The 18,914-nt window shown below is 34.7% G+C and overlaps 2 protein-coding genes across 2 annotated transcripts; one reads left to right on the forward strand and one right to left on the reverse strand.

The window, feature by feature from the left end:
• Window positions 1-7,043: 7,043 nt before the first annotated feature.
• On the reverse strand, window positions 7,044-10,109 carry LOC145114113 (uncharacterized). The gene is made up of 5 exons (XM_079050120.1): window positions 8,668-10,109; window positions 7,781-7,962; window positions 7,731-7,734; window positions 7,360-7,647; window positions 7,044-7,266 (listed from the first exon to the last, which is right to left on the reverse strand). The coding sequence occupies exons 1-5, from the start codon at window positions 10,107-10,109 to the stop codon at window positions 7,044-7,046; spliced, it is 2,139 nt and encodes a 712-aa protein (XP_078906246.1).
• Window positions 10,110-13,308: 3,199 nt separating this feature from the next.
• On the forward strand, window positions 13,309-14,196 carry LOC145112853 (17.3 kDa class I heat shock protein-like). The gene has a single exon (XM_079048977.1). It carries the CDS (start codon window positions 13,355-13,357, stop codon window positions 14,018-14,020), a length of 666 nt encoding a protein of 221 aa, XP_078905103.1. The 5' UTR covers window positions 13,309-13,354; the 3' UTR covers window positions 14,021-14,196.
• Window positions 14,197-18,914: the final 4,718 nt, after the last annotated feature.

Consider the following 18,914-nt stretch of genomic DNA (forward strand, 5'->3'; position numbering starts at 1 on the left):
CATTTTCAATGGTTATTATCAAATTTTCAAGTTTTAAATATGTTTATGTGATTCTTAAAATTATTGATATGAATGTTCATACTTATGAGTTTTGGTAGATCATAGGAATTATTTGCAAATTGTTTGTTAGTGTAATTCTTGATCTAAATGCAAATTAATGGACTCCATAACTTGTCCTCAAGTTATGGAATTCCAAAAGCCTTTTCTTTAAAGCCATTAAGACTCATAGGTTATAGAAATGAAAAGTCTTGAATAGTTTCAAAATTTGCCCTCAAGTTTTGGAATTTGTAAAGTCTCACACACACTTTAATTCCAAACCCTAGAGTTTTAAAAGTTAAAACTCAACCCTTATAATTTATTGTATTATAAGTTTATATATATATATATATATATATATATATATATATATATATATATATATATAAGAGCAAGTCAGTCTTACCGTTAGTAGGCCTCATTCACGAAGTCGGTCTATAAGGGGGGTATAAGGTTGTTGCCTATAAAATGACAGTTTAATGGGTGTCCACTCTCACCCACCGCTTCCTTGACTGGTGGAGGGTCGTTAGCCGAACGAATAGGACAAGGACTATAATTCTCATTATAAGTATAATGATAAATACTAAGTAACTAAACACTTATAAATTCCCAATCTTAGTTACTTAGGAAAATGTGAAATTGGTGCTAACCCATAAAATTACACTTTGTACCTTACCAAGTCGTTGGTGGAGCGTGTGTGGGTAACCGACACACTAACATGGACTAGTAAGAGTGGCAAAGGGTGACTTAATGTTTATCATAGATCGGTGAAGGGCGTGTGGGTAACCGACACATCGATTAGGTGATAAAATTAAGGGTATCAAATTAATTTGCATGGTTATTCACACCTTGTTTGTGATCCTCGGCATCCCAGTCACAAACTTGAGAGGGCACAATCGAGATTTAAACATGCCATTTAAAAGTTCAATGAATCTCAAAAGATCTAGGAGTTTCAATCCAATTAAAACCTAATACCTATTTCGTTTTTCATGGTGGAAATTGGTGAATCGGCATTCGCCTACCTTCAAATATTTTATAGCTTGGATTACGGCATCCCTCTTCCAAGTTATAAAATATTGTGTTGGGTCCTAGCCTTAATATTTCATATTGGGTGTTCTATTAAGGACTTATATCAACTAACTTGAATTTCTCCCATTGTAGATGTCTGGTTCAGACAACTATGATCTTCCCAAATCTCTTGGAACAAGCTTTCCTAATGAAGATGATGTCCCGCGATTGGATCATGGAAATCATACTTCTCTTCCTCCACATCCTCTAATTATTCTCCCTGAACCACAAGCTCAAAGACTTGAAAAATTCAAGGTCATTTAAGCCCTACTTGCAATGAAACATGAAGATGGAAGGCATGTGTGTTCTCACGTCTTGGAGATAAAGTCACATATCAACAGGCTGAGAGTGTTGGGTGTCGAAGTCTCAAGGAAGTTGGCTGTTGACTGGGTTCTTCAATCACTTCCTGAGTCGTATAGTGAGTTAATTAAGGAGTACTATGTGACAGACCACGACATGACCCTTATTGATCTTACTTATTTTCTTATTGCTGCTGAATCAGAAATGTTTTGGCGCACTAGAAAAGTAAATTTGGGTGGAAGATCTACTTCTCAAACTTCCATGGACCTTGACAATAGTAACATTGGAAGTCCGGAAAAGCTTTCTCTTCCCAATGGAAAGGGATTGGCCTTGGTCAACCCGGTTGACCAAAAGGTAAAGGGAAAGGCTAAGTCTGTGATAGTCTCGTGTACCATTCCCAAAGAGTCTGTATGTTTTTACTGTCAAGAGAAGGGACATTGGAAGCGAAGATGCCCTGACTACCTGAAAGATCTGAAAGAAAATAGAGACAATGTTTGACTCTGCTTCAGGTAAGTATACTATTTAACTCAGTTAAGTTTCTAAGTGTTGATTCTTAATACATGATGTGACTAGGTTGCATTTTGATGTTTGGCAGGATCAAGCAAAGGGAAGGAAGCTTAAAAGAAGAGTATGTTGAATCTGATCGCGAAGATGGATTTCAATCGCATGGTTCGAAGATCGGATTTATGAGCTACTGCTTGAGAGTTATGATAGATTGCTAGGAAATATGTAATAGCATAGTTTTCATTTATAGTTGCATTGTAAGGAAAAAGTTTTTTCCACATTTTATAAATAAATAAAATTTTGTTTTATTTTATTTTATATCTCCTTGCAATGGCATATATGAAAAAAAATGATATTTGTATGTTTATAGCAATATTGGAAATATGAATTTGATTCTTTCATTTGTGGTAGTATCTAAATTTACCAAATAAGGAAAGATTCTCATCACCCAAGTTTCACTTGGACCGAAACTTGGAATCATGCAAGTTGTATTGTATGATGAATGAGAATTTTCATCTTTGGAAAATTAAGACTAATTCCTTGTTCACATGTATATGTGAGTCAAGTGAAGGACTAAGGGATCGAGTATATGGTATACATTCTTGTGCACTGGTCAAGTCCACCACAAAGATCGATAAGACTATTCGTCATGATTTACTAAAGTTTAGTAAATATGGTTATACTTACAAGTTTAAGTATAATTCTGAAGCATTGGAAAGGTTTCAATGTATGACAGAACGAATGAGAAGAATCAAATTAGGCAGAAAGATAAAAGTTTCTCAAATCTGAAAAGATGGGAGAGTACTTTAGTATCATGTTTTATGATCATCTTAATGATTATGAAAACATATCACAATTGATTCTCTAAGGAAATCTTAGTGCATTCTTATGGCTAAGAAGAGGAGTCATGAATTGTTGAAGTGGTTAAATCAAGAAGATGAGTCATACTTCGTTCCAAAACAATTCTTAGAGTCATACTCCAAGATTGTAACTTGAGTGACATATCTTAAAGAAGGTTTATAACACTTGTCAAATGTAGAGTAAAATGTTTTCTACTCTTATACATTTGAAATTGGTAAGTTGTGATGTTTTGGATAAAACAAAGATCAGCTAAGGCTAATTGTGTGAAGTGTTTATCTTGATAAGAATCCACACTATCTCTTGAATATTTGTTTTGTCAAGGAATGGTTCTTGACAAGAGAGTATTATATGTCAAGAGGACAGTGGGTGTCTTAAAGATCCTGAAAGAGTTTCAAGAACTAATCAAGAATAAAACATGTAGTTTATCACTAGCACACGACTTGAGGTTTATAACCTATCGTGTTGACATAATTCTTTTTTTTGTGCCCATTCCAGTTAAAGTTGACTATGCATGTGAGTTCTGTGAGTTCTCAGTTGCTTGCATAACAACTTGGAAGACATGGTAGGCCCTTGGGCTGCCAGATGGCAAGACATTAAGATTGAACAAGCTTAGTCCATATGAGTTTGAATTTGTCACTGACATTGTCTTGTGATTATGATTTTGACAAATTCACATGGACAGGAACACATACACCATAAAATCTAAGTGTCATAAGGTTTCTCTCCGATTCATGAAAATGATGGTGAGGAAACGCTTTCGCTAAATAGATTTTAAGTAGATAGCAATTGTGATATTTGCATTCTCAAAGTCGTTAGTGGAGCGTGTGTGGTTAACCGGCACACTAACATGGACTTGTGAGAAATGGCAAAGGTCTAAACAATTGAGACTATGATTACGGCATCCCTTTTCATAGTTCTAAAAATTGTTTAGACACACATGTGAGCTATCTAAGAAAAGCTGTATGATTTTGATAAAGTCTTATCAAAGCATCTCGTATCAGAAATCTGAACTTTGGTAAGAAAGTCAATAAAGTATTGATTTCTAGAAGTCCAGCTGATTTCTGAATACATGTCAAAGCTAGTGGGAGCATAAGTGTTATGCTAATAATAATTATCATGTTAGTGGGAGCATGATTATTATGTTTAGTATTGCAAGTTAGCAATGTTAATTATAGAAAACAAAAGTTTCAATTCGTGAAGTTGCAGGGGTTGAAAAAGTTGTTTTGCTATAATTAAGGGAGAGGAATTTATACTTCATTTCAATTCTAAAAGCTTAGATTGAGATTTTAATCATTCTTTAGTCAAGGATATATATATGAATTTTATGTTGGAATGGTTCAACATAAGGAAATTCTATATATATTGCGTTCTCAAAATTCGATTATGATTACGGCATCCCTCTTCATAGTCAAATTATGAAAACATGGCAAATAAAAAATATTGTAGCAAAAGACTGGTCTAGGATCATGTATTTATGTGAGACATCATTAATCGTGTCCCATATGCTTCATATGCTTCGGATATAGGATCGATTACATGTGCTATAATATTTATCCTTTCTAAATTTTCCTAATGCCTAGGGTATTAAGAGGGGAGAATGTCTAGAATTGGATATGACTAAAATAATTAAGCAATTATCGAGGACAATATGAGGTTTACCAAAGATTGGTTGCTCATGGACAGTTGGAAGTATGGTGTAAATTTTTGGAAATGACCATATTGACATATTCTGAAAAGAGGCAACTCTTGTTCAGAAGTGATAGTCAAAATGGGAATATGGAAATGTCTCCATAGGTGGAACTTATTCAATCTGTGTAAGATTAGGAAAAACTTAATGCAAGAAGGATGTTCAAAGGAATGTACTTTGAATGTGAGACTTCGTTTCCATGGAATTGATCTCCATTGTAATACTTTGTAATGTCTGTTGCCAAGTCTTTGTGACTTTTGTGCATAGTCATTACAAGAGGACCAATGCATATGAGTTTAATAGATTACAATAAATGACAAGAATTCGATATTCTTACATTTACGGTAAGGATTTGGGATTGTGAAATGAGCATCATTGGAATCATGTTCAATTGGTCTATTTCACAAAGTAAGGATCATAGACAAACATAGTGTGCATACTTGGAGTATGACATGACTATTGTTTAGAAAATATAGTGTACATGCTTGGAGCATGGGACAACTATTGTTTTAATTCAAGTATTAAGTTGATTATTTGAAACATTATACAATGAATAATGTGTAATCAATATGGTGATAAATAAAATGTGTTTTATTTATATTCATAAGTTCTGAGACCATATTGGATTCGATTATTCTTGTGTTTCACTTTGCATATTTTGACTTCCCGAATAACTAGGTTATTCAAACTATTCACAGTCGATCATACATTGGAAGTAAGTATTGAGGCAAGACTATCATGAAGGGTCTGTAGTTTGTCTGGGACAAAGTGGCTGCAGTGTTCATGAGTGCTCCTGGAATGAGATTCGAGTATTGGATTCAACCCACGCTCATTTGAATCACTTCATGGATTTTATCACGAGTGATCATGAGACGATAATATCTTATATTCTTCAAACGGATACGTGTGAGTTGTAGTTACGCGTCAGTTGCACATTGACAAACGCAACCAGTAACGTGGTTGTTATAAAACATATCGTTGTGTGTAATTTGACGAGTAAGTACAAGCGAACATTTGAGTCGAAGTTTATCCATTCCTTTTACCCTTGGAGGGATAAAAACGATATTTGTGGGCCCCTCGATGATTTAGTGATGACACCCCTAAGTGCTTGGCCAAGCCTGGACTGATTTGATTTGTTCAATTAGTCATTGTCATAAATCGGAAATCGGGAAACAACAAATGGACAGAGAGAATGATTATAATCTATGTCCCAGTCCATATTATATCTAGAATGGAGGAATATATGATCCCTTATCTAATGGACACGTCATTTGATAGGTCAGAGTTCGGCAGCGGCTTTAAGAGCTACGATTGCTAGTCGGGATCTTGGAGTCATACTTGAATAATAGTTTTAGACTTATCCAAGTGGGAGACTGTTGGATTAGATGTCTAAGCCCATAACTATTATTGGTATGTACTCGACCCGAGAGTAGCATGGTCCATTTGGGTTACACTTCACCGGAACAATTGTATGGATAGTCTTTTGAGAATACTATGTCTATGGTTTATTAATATATTATAAGTTATAATATATTAATATGAAATCATATTATTTAATTAGTATTGATCAAGAATTAATTTAGAATTAATTTAGTGATCAAAAGGAGATTAATTAAATATGGACTCTTATATATATATATATATATATATATATATATATATATATATATATATATATATATGTAGAATGGGCCAAGTTCATTTAGGTTGGGCTAAACTTTAACCCATGGATCCTATGGAAATGAAAGGTCATGGGTATTAGGGTTTACATGAATGTAACCCTAATCCTCCATACTATATAAAGAGGTCTTTGGCACATGAAATGGCACTAGTGTGTGAGTAAACAAGAGTGGGCCGATTTCTAGTGTGATTACTATTCTCTCAAGTTTTTCCAAGGTGTTTTGGTGATTTGTGATTCCACTTGAGGCATCCACATTATTGATGCTAGGCTCTTGAAGCTCCAAGGAATCAACCACAAGAAATAGGTATGCATCCCACTAAGTTTTATATTACAAGTTCCCCATGGTATTTTAGTTAGGATGAGAACCTTGGAAAAATCATATTTGCATGTATAATAGAGAAAACTTAGATCCAAGGTTTGTAGGGTTGCATGTACACCATATGAGTGTTAGAATGCTCAAAACCCATCATTTTCCTCCTTCGACTACGTTTTCTTCCCGATCGATTGAAGAAGACGCGCAATCCCTCTTTTTGTACATTTGGTGGTGTTGGCAAAACGAGTCCCTACATTTGGTTATGCAGCCATCGATGAACAATGTGTATGTTTGTTCATCAGATATAGATTGGGGAAGATGAAGGAAGTAGGTTGGGGGTTTGACTTTCTTTTGAGAGAGGGGGGGGGGAGAGAGAGGTGGGCCCGGTTTTATATTTAATAATAATAATAATTTTAAAAAGTGAAAGAAAAATGAAAACTAAATTCATTAAGGGTATAATAGTCGTTTTAGTTTGGACAGGGACCAAAACAGCATGTAAACTAGCTCAAAAGGATCATCAATCCAAAAAAGTCGTGGTTTGGACTAAAACCCCAAAAAAATGCATACCACAGGGTCCATTTTTGCAATTTTGTCTAACTTTTAGTCACAAGTCTAGCTTTATACCTTTCTATATCACCATTGGATTTATATTTGATTTTATAAATCCAACGACAACCTATGGATTTTCTTCCTTTAGGAAGGTTAGTAATTTCCCATGTATTATTTCTATAAAGAGCTTCCATTTCCTCATTCATAGCTTTAATCCAATTTGGATCTAAAGCTGCTTCACTATAAATTTTTGGCTCCAATTTGGATCTAAAACAAAGATTATCACTATTAAGAGTTTAATAGTTAACAGATCGCTCAATTCGTTTTCCCTCAACAACATAATCACTAAATCTAACTGACATGTGAACATTACGTCCAGATCTAGTAACCCTAGTTGACAACCTGTCAGAAGGATTAGAATTAGTTGAATCATTTTCCTCAGTCAAAGTAGAAGAACTTGGAAGCATCTCACTAGAAGGAGGAACATGTTCTTCACCAGTCTGGTTGCTCACATTAGAGGGACAAGTCTCACCCAGGTCATGGTCTGCACTAGCACCATCCAACTGATGGTTACTTCTCAAGTTTTCTAACCTAGTGTTATCAAGAAGAATACTAGAATCCAATGACTCATCATAGGAAAACAGGTCACTTGAATTCAAAGGGACATTGGATTTATCAAGTCAAAGATGAAGACTTAAGCTTGAAAGGAAACACTGATTCATAAAATTTACATCCCTGCAAACAAAAACAAGATTTGAATCAAGACTAAGAACTTTATAACCTTTTTTATCAGAAGAATAACCAAGAAAAATGCATATATCAGCCCTTGCAGAAAACTTATCAGAGTTATTCAATTTAGTGGCAAAACACAAACAGCCAAAAACTCGAAGTTTATCAAAAACAGGAGGACTATTATAAACAAGTTCATATGGAAAAGCACCATTTAAAACAAAATTAGGAGTTCTATTAATCAGGAAAACAGAAGTTCAAATTGCATCTCCCCAGTATTTAAGTGGTATACCATACTGAAACATTAAGGATCTAACAACATTTAAAATATGCTTGTGTTTCCTCTCCACAACCCTATTTTGTTGTGGAGTATGAACACAAGATGTCTGATGTAAAGTTCCTTTTGACTCTATTAACTGTCTCATTCTGGTGTTTAAAAATTCAATACCATTATCTGACCTAACAACTTTAATTTTAACACAAAACTGATTTAGTAAGATATTAAAGAAAATAAGAACACAATCATAAACTTCATATTTTGACTTTAACAGATAAACCCAAGTTTCCCTAGTGTAATCATCCACAATAGTAAAAAAAATACCTAAATCCTTCTGCAGTTGTCACTCTATAGGGTACCCAGACATCTAGATGAATTAACTCACCAAGTTTAGAAGAAGTATGTTGACTAATAGGGAATGGTTCTATTGTTTGTTTAGCTTTATGACAAACATCACAAGGTGGAAGAACTTCATTACCAATTTTAAGTTTGTTTTTTAAGGAACCCAAGGCTTGATGAGAAGGATGAACAAGTCTATTATGCCAAGTTAGTTTAGACACACAACAAATAGAAGAAGAGTTAGCAGAACTAGATGTATTAGCTGACGGTACACTATTTATGTAATAGAGACCTCCAGACTCTCTACCACTCCCCACCATCACCTTTGACTGTAAACCCCGATCTTACAACTATGCTCATTAAAAACAACGTCACAATTACTGTCTTTGCAAGCCTTATGAACAGACAACAAATTAACATTAAAATCAGTAACATCAAACACATCAAATAGAGTTAAAGAATCAGATAAATTCATATTACCAATTTTTTCAATTTTAGCTGAAGTACCATTAGGGTGACTGACTAGTAGATCTAACTTAGACACATCCACAATGTCATGAAGTAGTGACTCAGAAGCAATCATATGTTTATTAGCTCGTGAGTCAACAATCCACTTTTGAAAATTAACAGAGGCATTAAAGACTTGAAATAAGCAAGTACCTGCCATATTATCACTAGCAGATGCTTCCTCATTGACTTGCCTATCACCAATAAGTTGTGAAAATTTGATATATTGATCCTTAGTAAGTTGATGAAGCTCAGAATCTCCAATAGAATCAGAGAAATTAGAAGTACTTGAACTTCCAGAAGAAGTAGTAGTGGAGTTGGCAGAAAAGTTTTTACCAAAATTATTATGATTATTAGATTCATTTCTTGGTTTGAAATCCTTAGGATAACCAATTAACTTGTAACACTTTTCTATGGTACGACCTTTAATACCACAGTTCTTACACTGAACAATTTGATTCTTATTCTTATTAGTGTTAGGTCTGTTGTTAAACCTGCTATTAAAAGTAGTGGACTGAGATTTAGACACAGACCGTGATGACTGAAGAGAAGTCAAAGAGCCCTTTCTTTGAAGAGACTCTTCTTTTGACACAATTAAGAAAGCAGTTTTCACATTAGGTAAGGGATCCATTAATAAAATGTGACTTTTAACTTGATTATATGAGTCATTAAGTCCAAACAAAAACTGCATAAGTTTCATGAGATTAGAATAATCTTTGAGTTTAATAGAAGCCTCACAGGTACACTCAGTTAAACTAGTAAGACCATCAAATTCTTTCCATAAAGAATCAAGCTTATTGAAGTAATCTGACAAAGAAATTCCATTTTGTTTAAGAGAATCAATCTGTTGGTGAATGTTAAACACAACAGAACCATCAGACTTATTATAGGTTTCAAAAAGATTTTCCCAAATATCCTCAGCAACTTCAGAATAAACTTGACTCTGATAAATGGAGTCAGAAATAGAGGACAGAAGCCAAGAACAAACAACAACATTAGCTCTATCCCATTTAGTCTTTTTTGACTCATCAACATCACTCTTTTTTAAAGTTCCATCAACAAAACCTAAATTGTTTCTGGCCTTAAGGGCCCTAGAAATAGAACTTCTCCGTAGCCTAAAGTTTTCATTACCAGTTAACTTGGTCGTAACAATTGAAGTAAAAACATTATCAGATGGGTGAATGTAAAGAGGATCATCAAAATTAATTTGATCATCCTTCCCACTTCCACCAGGTGGATCAGTGGAACCACCATCCATAAAGAACAGATAAAAGACAACCAAGAAATATCAAGAAAGAAAACAAACCCCTGCATTGATCTTATGTCCAAATGGTCACCACGTATGTTGGGGCCCAAGACAACCAGTACAGAGGCAAAGAAAAACCAAACAGATATAACAAAACAAAAAATAACTGGTGTACACAAGACAACCAGGATCTCCTAGAACATATATAACAAAACAAAAGTAACTGGTGTACACAAGACAACCAGGATCTCCCGGAATAGAATAATAGCAAAGGAGAAAGGAACAAGAAGATCCTCACAAAGCTTTTGAGAACGAAGCAAGAATGAATCGAATCTCTTTGTCCGTTCCCTACTAAGGTTTATCGGTGATGAAATCCGACCCCTAGAGAGTTATTTCAGACTAGGATATTAATCGATGAAGTTTCAACCGATGATGACAACAACCCAATCGACGAAACTCACCATAACAAAAACGTGCAATATCACAAAACAACCTCGCAGTACCAGGATCTAATAAGTGAAACACAGATATTCGCTTCGATTTCACATAGTAACAAAAGAAAACCTTAAATCGAAACGAATAATCGATAAATCACAGTTTACGAACCAAGAAAACTAAGAGTTCAGAAGAACCCTTAGATAAATCAACAACTATCACAATCGAACAAAAAACTACGGAAGAAAAAGGAGATTCAGAAAATACCTCAACGATCAAGAGAAAAACAAGTCTCAACGAGCGTCGTAAAAACAAAATCGGAGCCTAAAGCTCTGATGCCATCTAAAAAACGTAAACAACTCGAGAACTCCCCAACATCATTATTTCATTCACTATGAAGCAGATGGTTTACATCAATAGATTACACCTGAAACCTCACTACATATCACACGCACACTCATATTACAAATCAACTAGAAATCTATACATCAAACATGATATATGAACAAACCCTAGATAGAAAACCCTAATTTACAGACGAGAAAGATGAGAGAGTTTGTAAAGGAAAAATGTTATCTGAATGACTCAATCACCCAGCTATAACACTTAAGTATTCCGGGTAGAAAGGTCCACAAATATGACCCGAAGTCCGCGTACAAACCCGACTTCCGGCATAAAAGATACACAAACGCACCCCCACAAATATACACTTATGCATAACTTACCCAATAATCTATAAATTAATGTTTAAGTTTGATTATGAAAAATATTAACCTTTTAACACCTGAAATCAAAACTAAGACCTTAAACTCAAAACCTAACCTGGAACTCAAATCTAAATTTGAAACATAAATTCAAACCAAACCTAAAATACAATTGAACAAAACCTGGAACCCATCGCAAACTTCATGCTCGTCGACTTTATCGCCCCCCCCCCCCTCCAGATCCAAAAATCAAAAATGGTTTCAGAAATCGATTTTCCCATCAAAATCAATGAAATAGAGAAGTAAGGAGGGATAGGAGGTGGGTGTTGTACATCATAACCGAACACTATAATCAAAACCCCACACTAAACATGATGAAAGTTGTTCCAGACTACCTTTTTTACATTTTTTGTTTTGATTTGATTCACATTTGAGAGAGGGATGGAGTAAAGAAGTGAAGTGAAGGCGATGGTGGTGGTGGCTCCAATTTCAGTAAAAACGATGGTGGTGTAGTTAGCTCCGATTTCAGTAAGGAGATGGGGGTGGTGGCTCGACTCCATTTACGTCAAACACATATGGCATCTACGGCTGCTGAGTGTTGTACGTGTTTCATATGTTTTAGGTCGACAATATCACATAGATTGGGAGTGTTTATTGGAAAAGAAGATGGTGGTATTAGGTAAGATGCAGTCGTTAACGGTCCTCAGAAGAAGGTGGGAGCTCATCGGAGAAAAATATGGGTGTTCTTCGGAACTTGTATTGGTGATAAACACCAACATCATTTTTGGTGATTAACTTCCGCAATCGATTTGGTGAAGCAACCTTCTGTGAGTGTGAAGAGCAACCAGAGAGAAAAAGAGATGAAAACATGAGAGAATGACTAATCTCGTCTACCTGTTGGACCTTTTTCCTTTTCTTTATTACGAATAATAATTTTTTTTAATAAATTAAAAAAAACTAATAAGGGCAAAATAGTCTTTTCATGTCTGGGAGGAACCAAAGACGCAACAAAAACAAAAGTTAAGGACCATCCAAGTTAAAAAAATAAGTTATAGACCAAACATGCAAAATATCCCAAACTATAGGGATCATCTGTGTAATTTACTCTATAATTTGACAAGAAGATTAGTGTATCAATAAGGATTACACAAAGCACTCTCTCTACTTGCAAAGGAGTTTTACGAAAAACCAATGTTTTAAAAACCGGTTTGAACCGGCCGGTTTAACCGATTGGACCGGGAACCGGGGGAGTGAGCGGTTCAACTATCACCAGTTTTACGTCGATTTTTGAACCGGATTGAACCGGCCGGATTTTAAAAAAACCCGGTTGAACCGGTCAAAATAAACCGGTTGAACCGGTTAAACCGAATAAAAATACATGGAAAAGAACTATTTACATAATAAACTTTGGTGATTTTTTTTCAAATCTGTTTTGTTTTCTCTAAATAAAAACATATAGTAAATGTTATAAAGTTTTTTGATGTGTTTGTATTCATCTAAAACTATATTTTGTTTCGGTATTATACTTTATTTTCATTTTGACGTATATGGATTGATGTAAACCACTAAAACTTATGGTTATGTGTTATTTTAACGTATTTAGATTGATTTACAACTTATTTTTATATGTATTTTTAATGTTTGAACTTGAAAACGTCAAATTCATGATTTATATATGTATGTATGTATGTATAGAAAAATAGAAAAAAAGATGAAAATTATAAAAACCGGTTAAACCGGGATCCGGTCACCATACCGGTTCAACTAAAAAACTGGTTTTTAAAACACTACGAAAAACACCGATACATACACAAAATGCATATAATAAAACTCATTGCTTTCTTAGCAATAATAATGTTTATATTAAATTACACAAAGAGATGCTTAAAATTAAGATAGAAAGTTAAATATAACCTCTTACACTAAAACAGTAATTTAATGTTTTGATATGTGTTTTTCAAACTATTACAATATGTAATTTTTAAGAATAAATACGGTAAAAAGTTAATTTTGAAAAATTCGTCTAGCAAAAATAAAATTTTAATGTAAATACTTGGTTGTTTCCCGTTGTTTGCCTAATTTAGAAGTATTGGAAAGCTTCCCCTTTACCATGGAAGAATGGAGAAGCTTCTCGTTTCTCCAAGTCTGGAAATGATTATCGATCGTAAGGAGCCATCCAGAGATTTCTCGCGCCTCGAGCATATATATTTAAATCCCAACCCATTAACAAACGCCAAACAAAAATCAGCAAAAATCCTAACAAAACAAACTAAGCGAATTCTTCTTACAACAGTTTCAGGTAAACGTCAGAGGATGTCGATCATTCCAAGTCTCTTCGGTGGCCGACGAAGCAGCATCTTCGATCCATTCTCACTCGACATCTGGGACCCTTTCAAAGATTTCCCGATTCCATCTTCGTCTGATCTTGTCTCGAGAGAAACCTCTGCGTTGGTAAACGCCCGTGTGGATTGGAAAGAAACCCCAGAAGCCCATGTGTTTAAAGCCGATCTTCCTGGGATCAAGAAAGAAGAAGTGAAGGTGGAGGTGGAAAACGACAGGATCTTACAAATAAGTGGCGAGAGAAATGTCGAGAAAGAAGATAAAAACGATACATGGCATCGTGTGGAACGCAGCAGTGGGAAGTTCACCAGAAGGTTCAGGTTGCCGGAGAATGCTAAGATGGATCAGGTGAAAGCAGCCATGGAAAACGGAGTGCTCACAATTACTGTGCCCAAAGAAGAAGTGAAGAAGCCCGATGTGAAGCCCATTGATATATCTGGTTAAAGAAATTCCACCAGTCTACAAAGTTCTACATGATTAAGGGTGGGGATAACTATGGTGTAGTGTTCTATTCTGTCTTTGCATTTGGTTCGTACACCATGTGGTTGATGAAATGCGTAGCAAGACTGGTATATCGTTTATGTAATTTTCATAAATAATAAAATGTTTGTTTCAGTCTAGTTATTGTTGGTGTTGTTGCAATATATACAAGTCATTTTTTCACTCAGTATATACAAGTCATTGTAATAACTAATAAAGGATGAGGTGAATTGAGTGAAATGTCTACTCTCTCAAATAAACTCGTCAATGGACATAAAAATAATTTTAAGTTTTAAATAAATATAATAAATTATATTTTATAATTTACTAGGTATGAATTGGTAATTTGTATTGAGTAATTGAACAGGTATTTGTACATGAGGAAATTATGATAATAATGATCTGTTACAAACAGTATTAGACTAAGCGGAGTGGAGGTCGCTGCAGACCTCGTTAAGCTCGCTAGCAATCTTGAAACACCGCCCCCTACCACTCACTAGGGGGTCGCTAACCCGTACTCGCCGGGTCTTTGGCGAGAAGAGAGAGAAACAAAGAAGCATTGTGATTGGTCGCATCTTGTTGGACCGGATTGCAAATTGTTTGCCAATTTAAGTGTTCTATGAATAAGAAATCCAGGCAGTACAAACCTCAGATCAAGGTGAGAAAAAATGTTAAAACATATCTACAACATCTACAAATCCACATCTTAACAATTGAGAAAATAAGATTAATTCAGTGGACACTAGAGTTGAGATTTAGGGTTTGGTGGATGTAGAGAGATTATCGATTTTTGGAGTGGAATGAATGGAGGCTGATGAATCCATAAGGGTTAATATTTATATGGGGAGTGGATTTGGCTTCAAGATGGACTAATATATGAGCTAACATTTTTTTAATAATTAAATGGGTTTGAGTAAAACATGGACCAACATAGTCTTTATACTAAATTTTTATAAAAGATATTTTTGTTTCTTCTCATTAATACCAGCCTTTATTTAAAAAAACGTTTTTATAAAATAAAAATCAAAATATTCAATCCAACTCCTATAAATATAATTTATATCATATTAATTGTTTGTGGTTTAAGAAGATAAAATTTGTTTAATATTTGTACATAAAAAATGTTTGTATATTAAAATAAAGTAATTTAATTAAATTAGAAGGTAGGTAAAAGCAATTTATCAATTTCGAACTATAAAATTTCGAGATCTTTTGAGTTTCATTGAATCTATCAATGACATGTTTAATCTCAGACTATGCTCTTCTATTTGTGATCGGGATATCGAGAATCACAAACAAGATGTGAATAACCATACAAATTAGTTTGGTACTCTTGATGTCATTTATCATATCATTTTAATGTGTCGGTTAACCACATACGTACCATTAATAAACGATAATTTTTTAGATGCCAATTATTTTCTTTATAGTCACTATTAGTGTGTCGGTTAACCACACACGCTCCACTACCACTATAAAGTATAATGTGCAATTTTATGGATTAACATACTTTTCACATTTTCCTTAAGTAACTAAGAGTGAGATTTTATAAAGACAAAACTGCACGGAAGGTCCCTGTGGTTAGCTGAAAATTGCTACTTTGGTCCAAAAAAGTTTGGACTAGCACCAGAGGTCCAAACTTTTCATTTTGTGAGTTTGGTCTGATTTTGTTTGAACTTTTTTATAAAGACGATTTTGCCCCTGATTATTTAATATTTTAATTTTCTTTTATTACAACAATTAAAAAGAATTAAAAATAAAAGAAAAAAGAAAATACTCTCTCTCTCTCTCTCTCTCTCTCTCTCTCTCTCTCTCTCTCTCTCTCTCAAGAGGAGTATAGTTTCTAGCCCAAAATCCATTATTAGACATCGATTTTACCCCTCAATATTTCAATTTCTACATATGTAGAGTTGAAGGCATTAATTTAGTATCATGAGGCGTAAGATTTTCAATAAACGTTTCAATCGTTTTCTCTATGTTTCTCTTGCGTCGCCGGAGAACAATGGCCGCAGAGCCACCACCACCGCTACTTTGCTGCCTACCACACAACCCACCGTTAATGAGACCTCAATTCGCCCTCCTTCACCGTCTCAAACACCCACCCTATACGATTTGAAGCCACCATCCTGTTGGTAAGATGAAGAATGATGAATTGCAGGTAAGATGAAGAAGGTTCTTCAGGTAAATCGCACCGCCACTCCACTTGTTCCCACCGCCACCTGATACGATGCCAACCCTCACCCAAACCACCAGTAAATCGATTTTCAGGAACCAATCAATTCTCACATGAAATCGATTCATGAAAAACGTTGGTTAATCGATGTTGTTCTACTTATCCCTAACGTCGTCATCTGCCACAGTAGGTGGTCACCTTTGAGTGTCTTCCTCTTCTCCCGTTGGCACTTGTTGGATGTTTCTCCCGCTGGTAGTGGTGGCAGCGGATAGATGTTTAAAGATGGGGCTTTTAGGGCAGATGTCTATGGATGAAAATGGAGATGCAGACGGGTTAATGTTGGATTTGAAAAGCATGGAGAGAGAGAGAGAGTATTTTCTTTTTTCTTTTATTTTTAATTCTTTTTAATTGTTGTAACTAAAGAAAATTAAAATATTAAATAATCAGGGGCAAAATCGTCTTTATAAAAAAGTTCAAACAAAATCAGACCAAACTCGCAACAAAATGATAAGTTTGGACCTCTGGTGCTATTCCAAACTTTTTTCGACCAAAGTGACAATTTTCAGCTAACCACAAGGACCATTCATGCAGTTTTGTCTTTTATAAAAGAGTTTAGTTACCTTTTATGTCATTATACTTAGACTAAACTGCACAAATGGTCCCTGTGGTTTGCTCAAAATTGCCACTTTGGTCCAAAAATGTTTGGATTAGCACCAAAGGTCCAAAGTTTTCATTTTGTTGCTAGTTTGGTATAATTTGCTTTGAACTTTTTCATAATGACGATTTTGCCCTTAGTTTTTTATTTATTTAAATATGACGATTTTTCTGTTTAAAAGAAAAATAAAAAAAATGCTTTTTCTATTTTACTTTTATAATTTTTTTTAAAGGAATAAAAATAAATAAATAAAATATACAATCTCTCTCTCTCTCTCTCTCTCTCTCTCTCCTAAAATCCACAACCCCATCTTCTTCCATTCTCATATAAACGCCGATGCATCGCCATAGGTCGGAAGATATGAACGCTAACACCACCGTCAGCCGCCACACATCTAAGTTGGAGCGCCATCTCTCTTACATATCCGATAATAGGGAGGTGGTAAGACGAATTAGAAGATCGAAGACAAATCAGAAGATTGAAGGTTCGTCATCTGCAGAAATCTGAGTTGGAGCGCCTTCTTCACTGTCGATGCTAATTCTAGGGTTTCTACACCTTCTTCCTTCATACAATGGTAATCTTAATCATACAGTGGTAATCCCCCTTTCCTCATGTGTGTGATTTAATCAACGACACACAAAAACCCTCATGTGTGTGGGTTTTTTTTCAACCGGCGCACAAAAACCCCATCCCCATCTCTGATTCCCTGTACTCTTCTCATTTAGACCTGAAACCCAAAATAAAAGGGGAAAGGGGGTGATTTTTGAAGTCTTTTAGTGTAAACCAATAGAAATTACACATAGGGGTTGCAAAAAAGTAAAGCATACATGTAGATGATGAACTCGTGATGAATCAACGCATGGAAGGGTGGGATTCAAAACATGTTATGGGTTTGTAAGAGAAGAAGGAGGCCGATGGAAGAAGTTCAAAAACCACCTTCATCCGCCTCTCTTCTTCCCATCGTCAGAAACCACCTCTTCCCCAATCTCCCTTCATTGCAAGGCTGCTACAACACCACCACGATATATCGTCGACACCATCCTCCTTTCTTCTTCTCGATTTCTCTTTTTTTGTATCATCATCCACTATCTCGGTTTGATTTCTGGTTTGGTTTATATGTCTGATTTGTGGATTTGATTTATAGGGTTGAATGGGTTTTGATCCATGGGTTTGTGTTTTTGATTTCATGTGGTAGAGTTTGTTGAAGTCTTGTCTAGCGGATGAAGGAGGGAGAGTTTCAGACCTGGTGAACTGATGAAGGTGAAAACTGAACGAAAATAGTGAAGATGAATTTTTTTTTCTGGAAACATAAGCCCCATTTGGATTATATATTTGATCTAATATGAAGATTTTCTTAGGAAGATCAATTGAGAGAGAGAGAGAGAGAGAGAGAGAGAGAGATTGTATATTTTATTGATTTATTTTTACTCCTTTATAAAAAAATATAAAAATAAAATAGAAAATGCAATTTTTTTATTTTTCTTTTAAACAGAAAAATATTTAAATAAATAAATAATTAAGGGCAAAATCGTCATTATGAAAAAGTTCAAAGCAAAATGGACCAAACTAGCAACAAAATGAAAATTTTGGACCTGTGGTGCTAGTCCAAACCTTTTTGGACTAAAGTGGCAATTTTGAGCACACCACAAGGACCATTTGTGCAGTTTAGTCTTATACTTATTAATGAGGTTATATCATATCAAATCCGTTCGATTAACGACCCTCCACCATACAAGAGAGCGGTGGTAATAATGGATATCCAATGTCGGTCATTTTATAGGCTGCTTTCTTAAACTCCACTTATAGTATGACTTCGTGAATGAGGCGCACTAGCGATTTGACTAACTTAATCTTATACATATAGTAATTAACTTTTAATATATTATATATAAGGTGTATTTTAAAACTTAAAAAAAATACAAGGTTTAAATTAAATTTTCGAAATTAAAGCATTACGATTTAATCATTATCTTTTAATTAAACAATTAATTAAATTAATTAAATCATTATGGATGATTCACAAATTCAAG

Source organism: Lactuca virosa, chromosome 5 (assembly GCF_052849685.1).
Source record: "Lactuca virosa cultivar CGN04683 chromosome 5, Lactuca_virosa_CGN04683_v6, whole genome shotgun sequence".
NCBI classification, from domain to species: Eukaryota; Viridiplantae; Streptophyta; class Magnoliopsida; order Asterales; family Asteraceae; genus Lactuca; species Lactuca virosa.

What these genes read in the sequence shown, in the direction of transcription:
- LOC145114113 (XM_079050120.1), bottom strand. Translation starts at nt 10,109, where the DNA reads ATGGATGGTGGTTCCACTGATCCACCTGGTGGAAGTGGGAAGGATGAT. An exon ending in ATCGGGGTTTACAGTCAAAG is followed by an intron (nt 7,963 to 8,667) that starts GTGATGGTGGGG and finishes CCTGATTAATAG; the next exon opens with AACTCCTAATTTTGTTTTAA. An exon ending in TCTGGACGTAATGTTCACAT is followed by an intron (nt 7,267 to 7,359) that starts GTCAGTTAGATT and finishes TCTTTGTTTTAG; the next exon opens with ATCCAAATTGGAGCCAAAAA.
- LOC145112853 (XM_079048977.1), top strand. Translation starts at nt 13,355, where the DNA reads ATGGAGAAGCTTCTCGTTTCTCCAAGTCTGGAAATGATTATCGATCGT.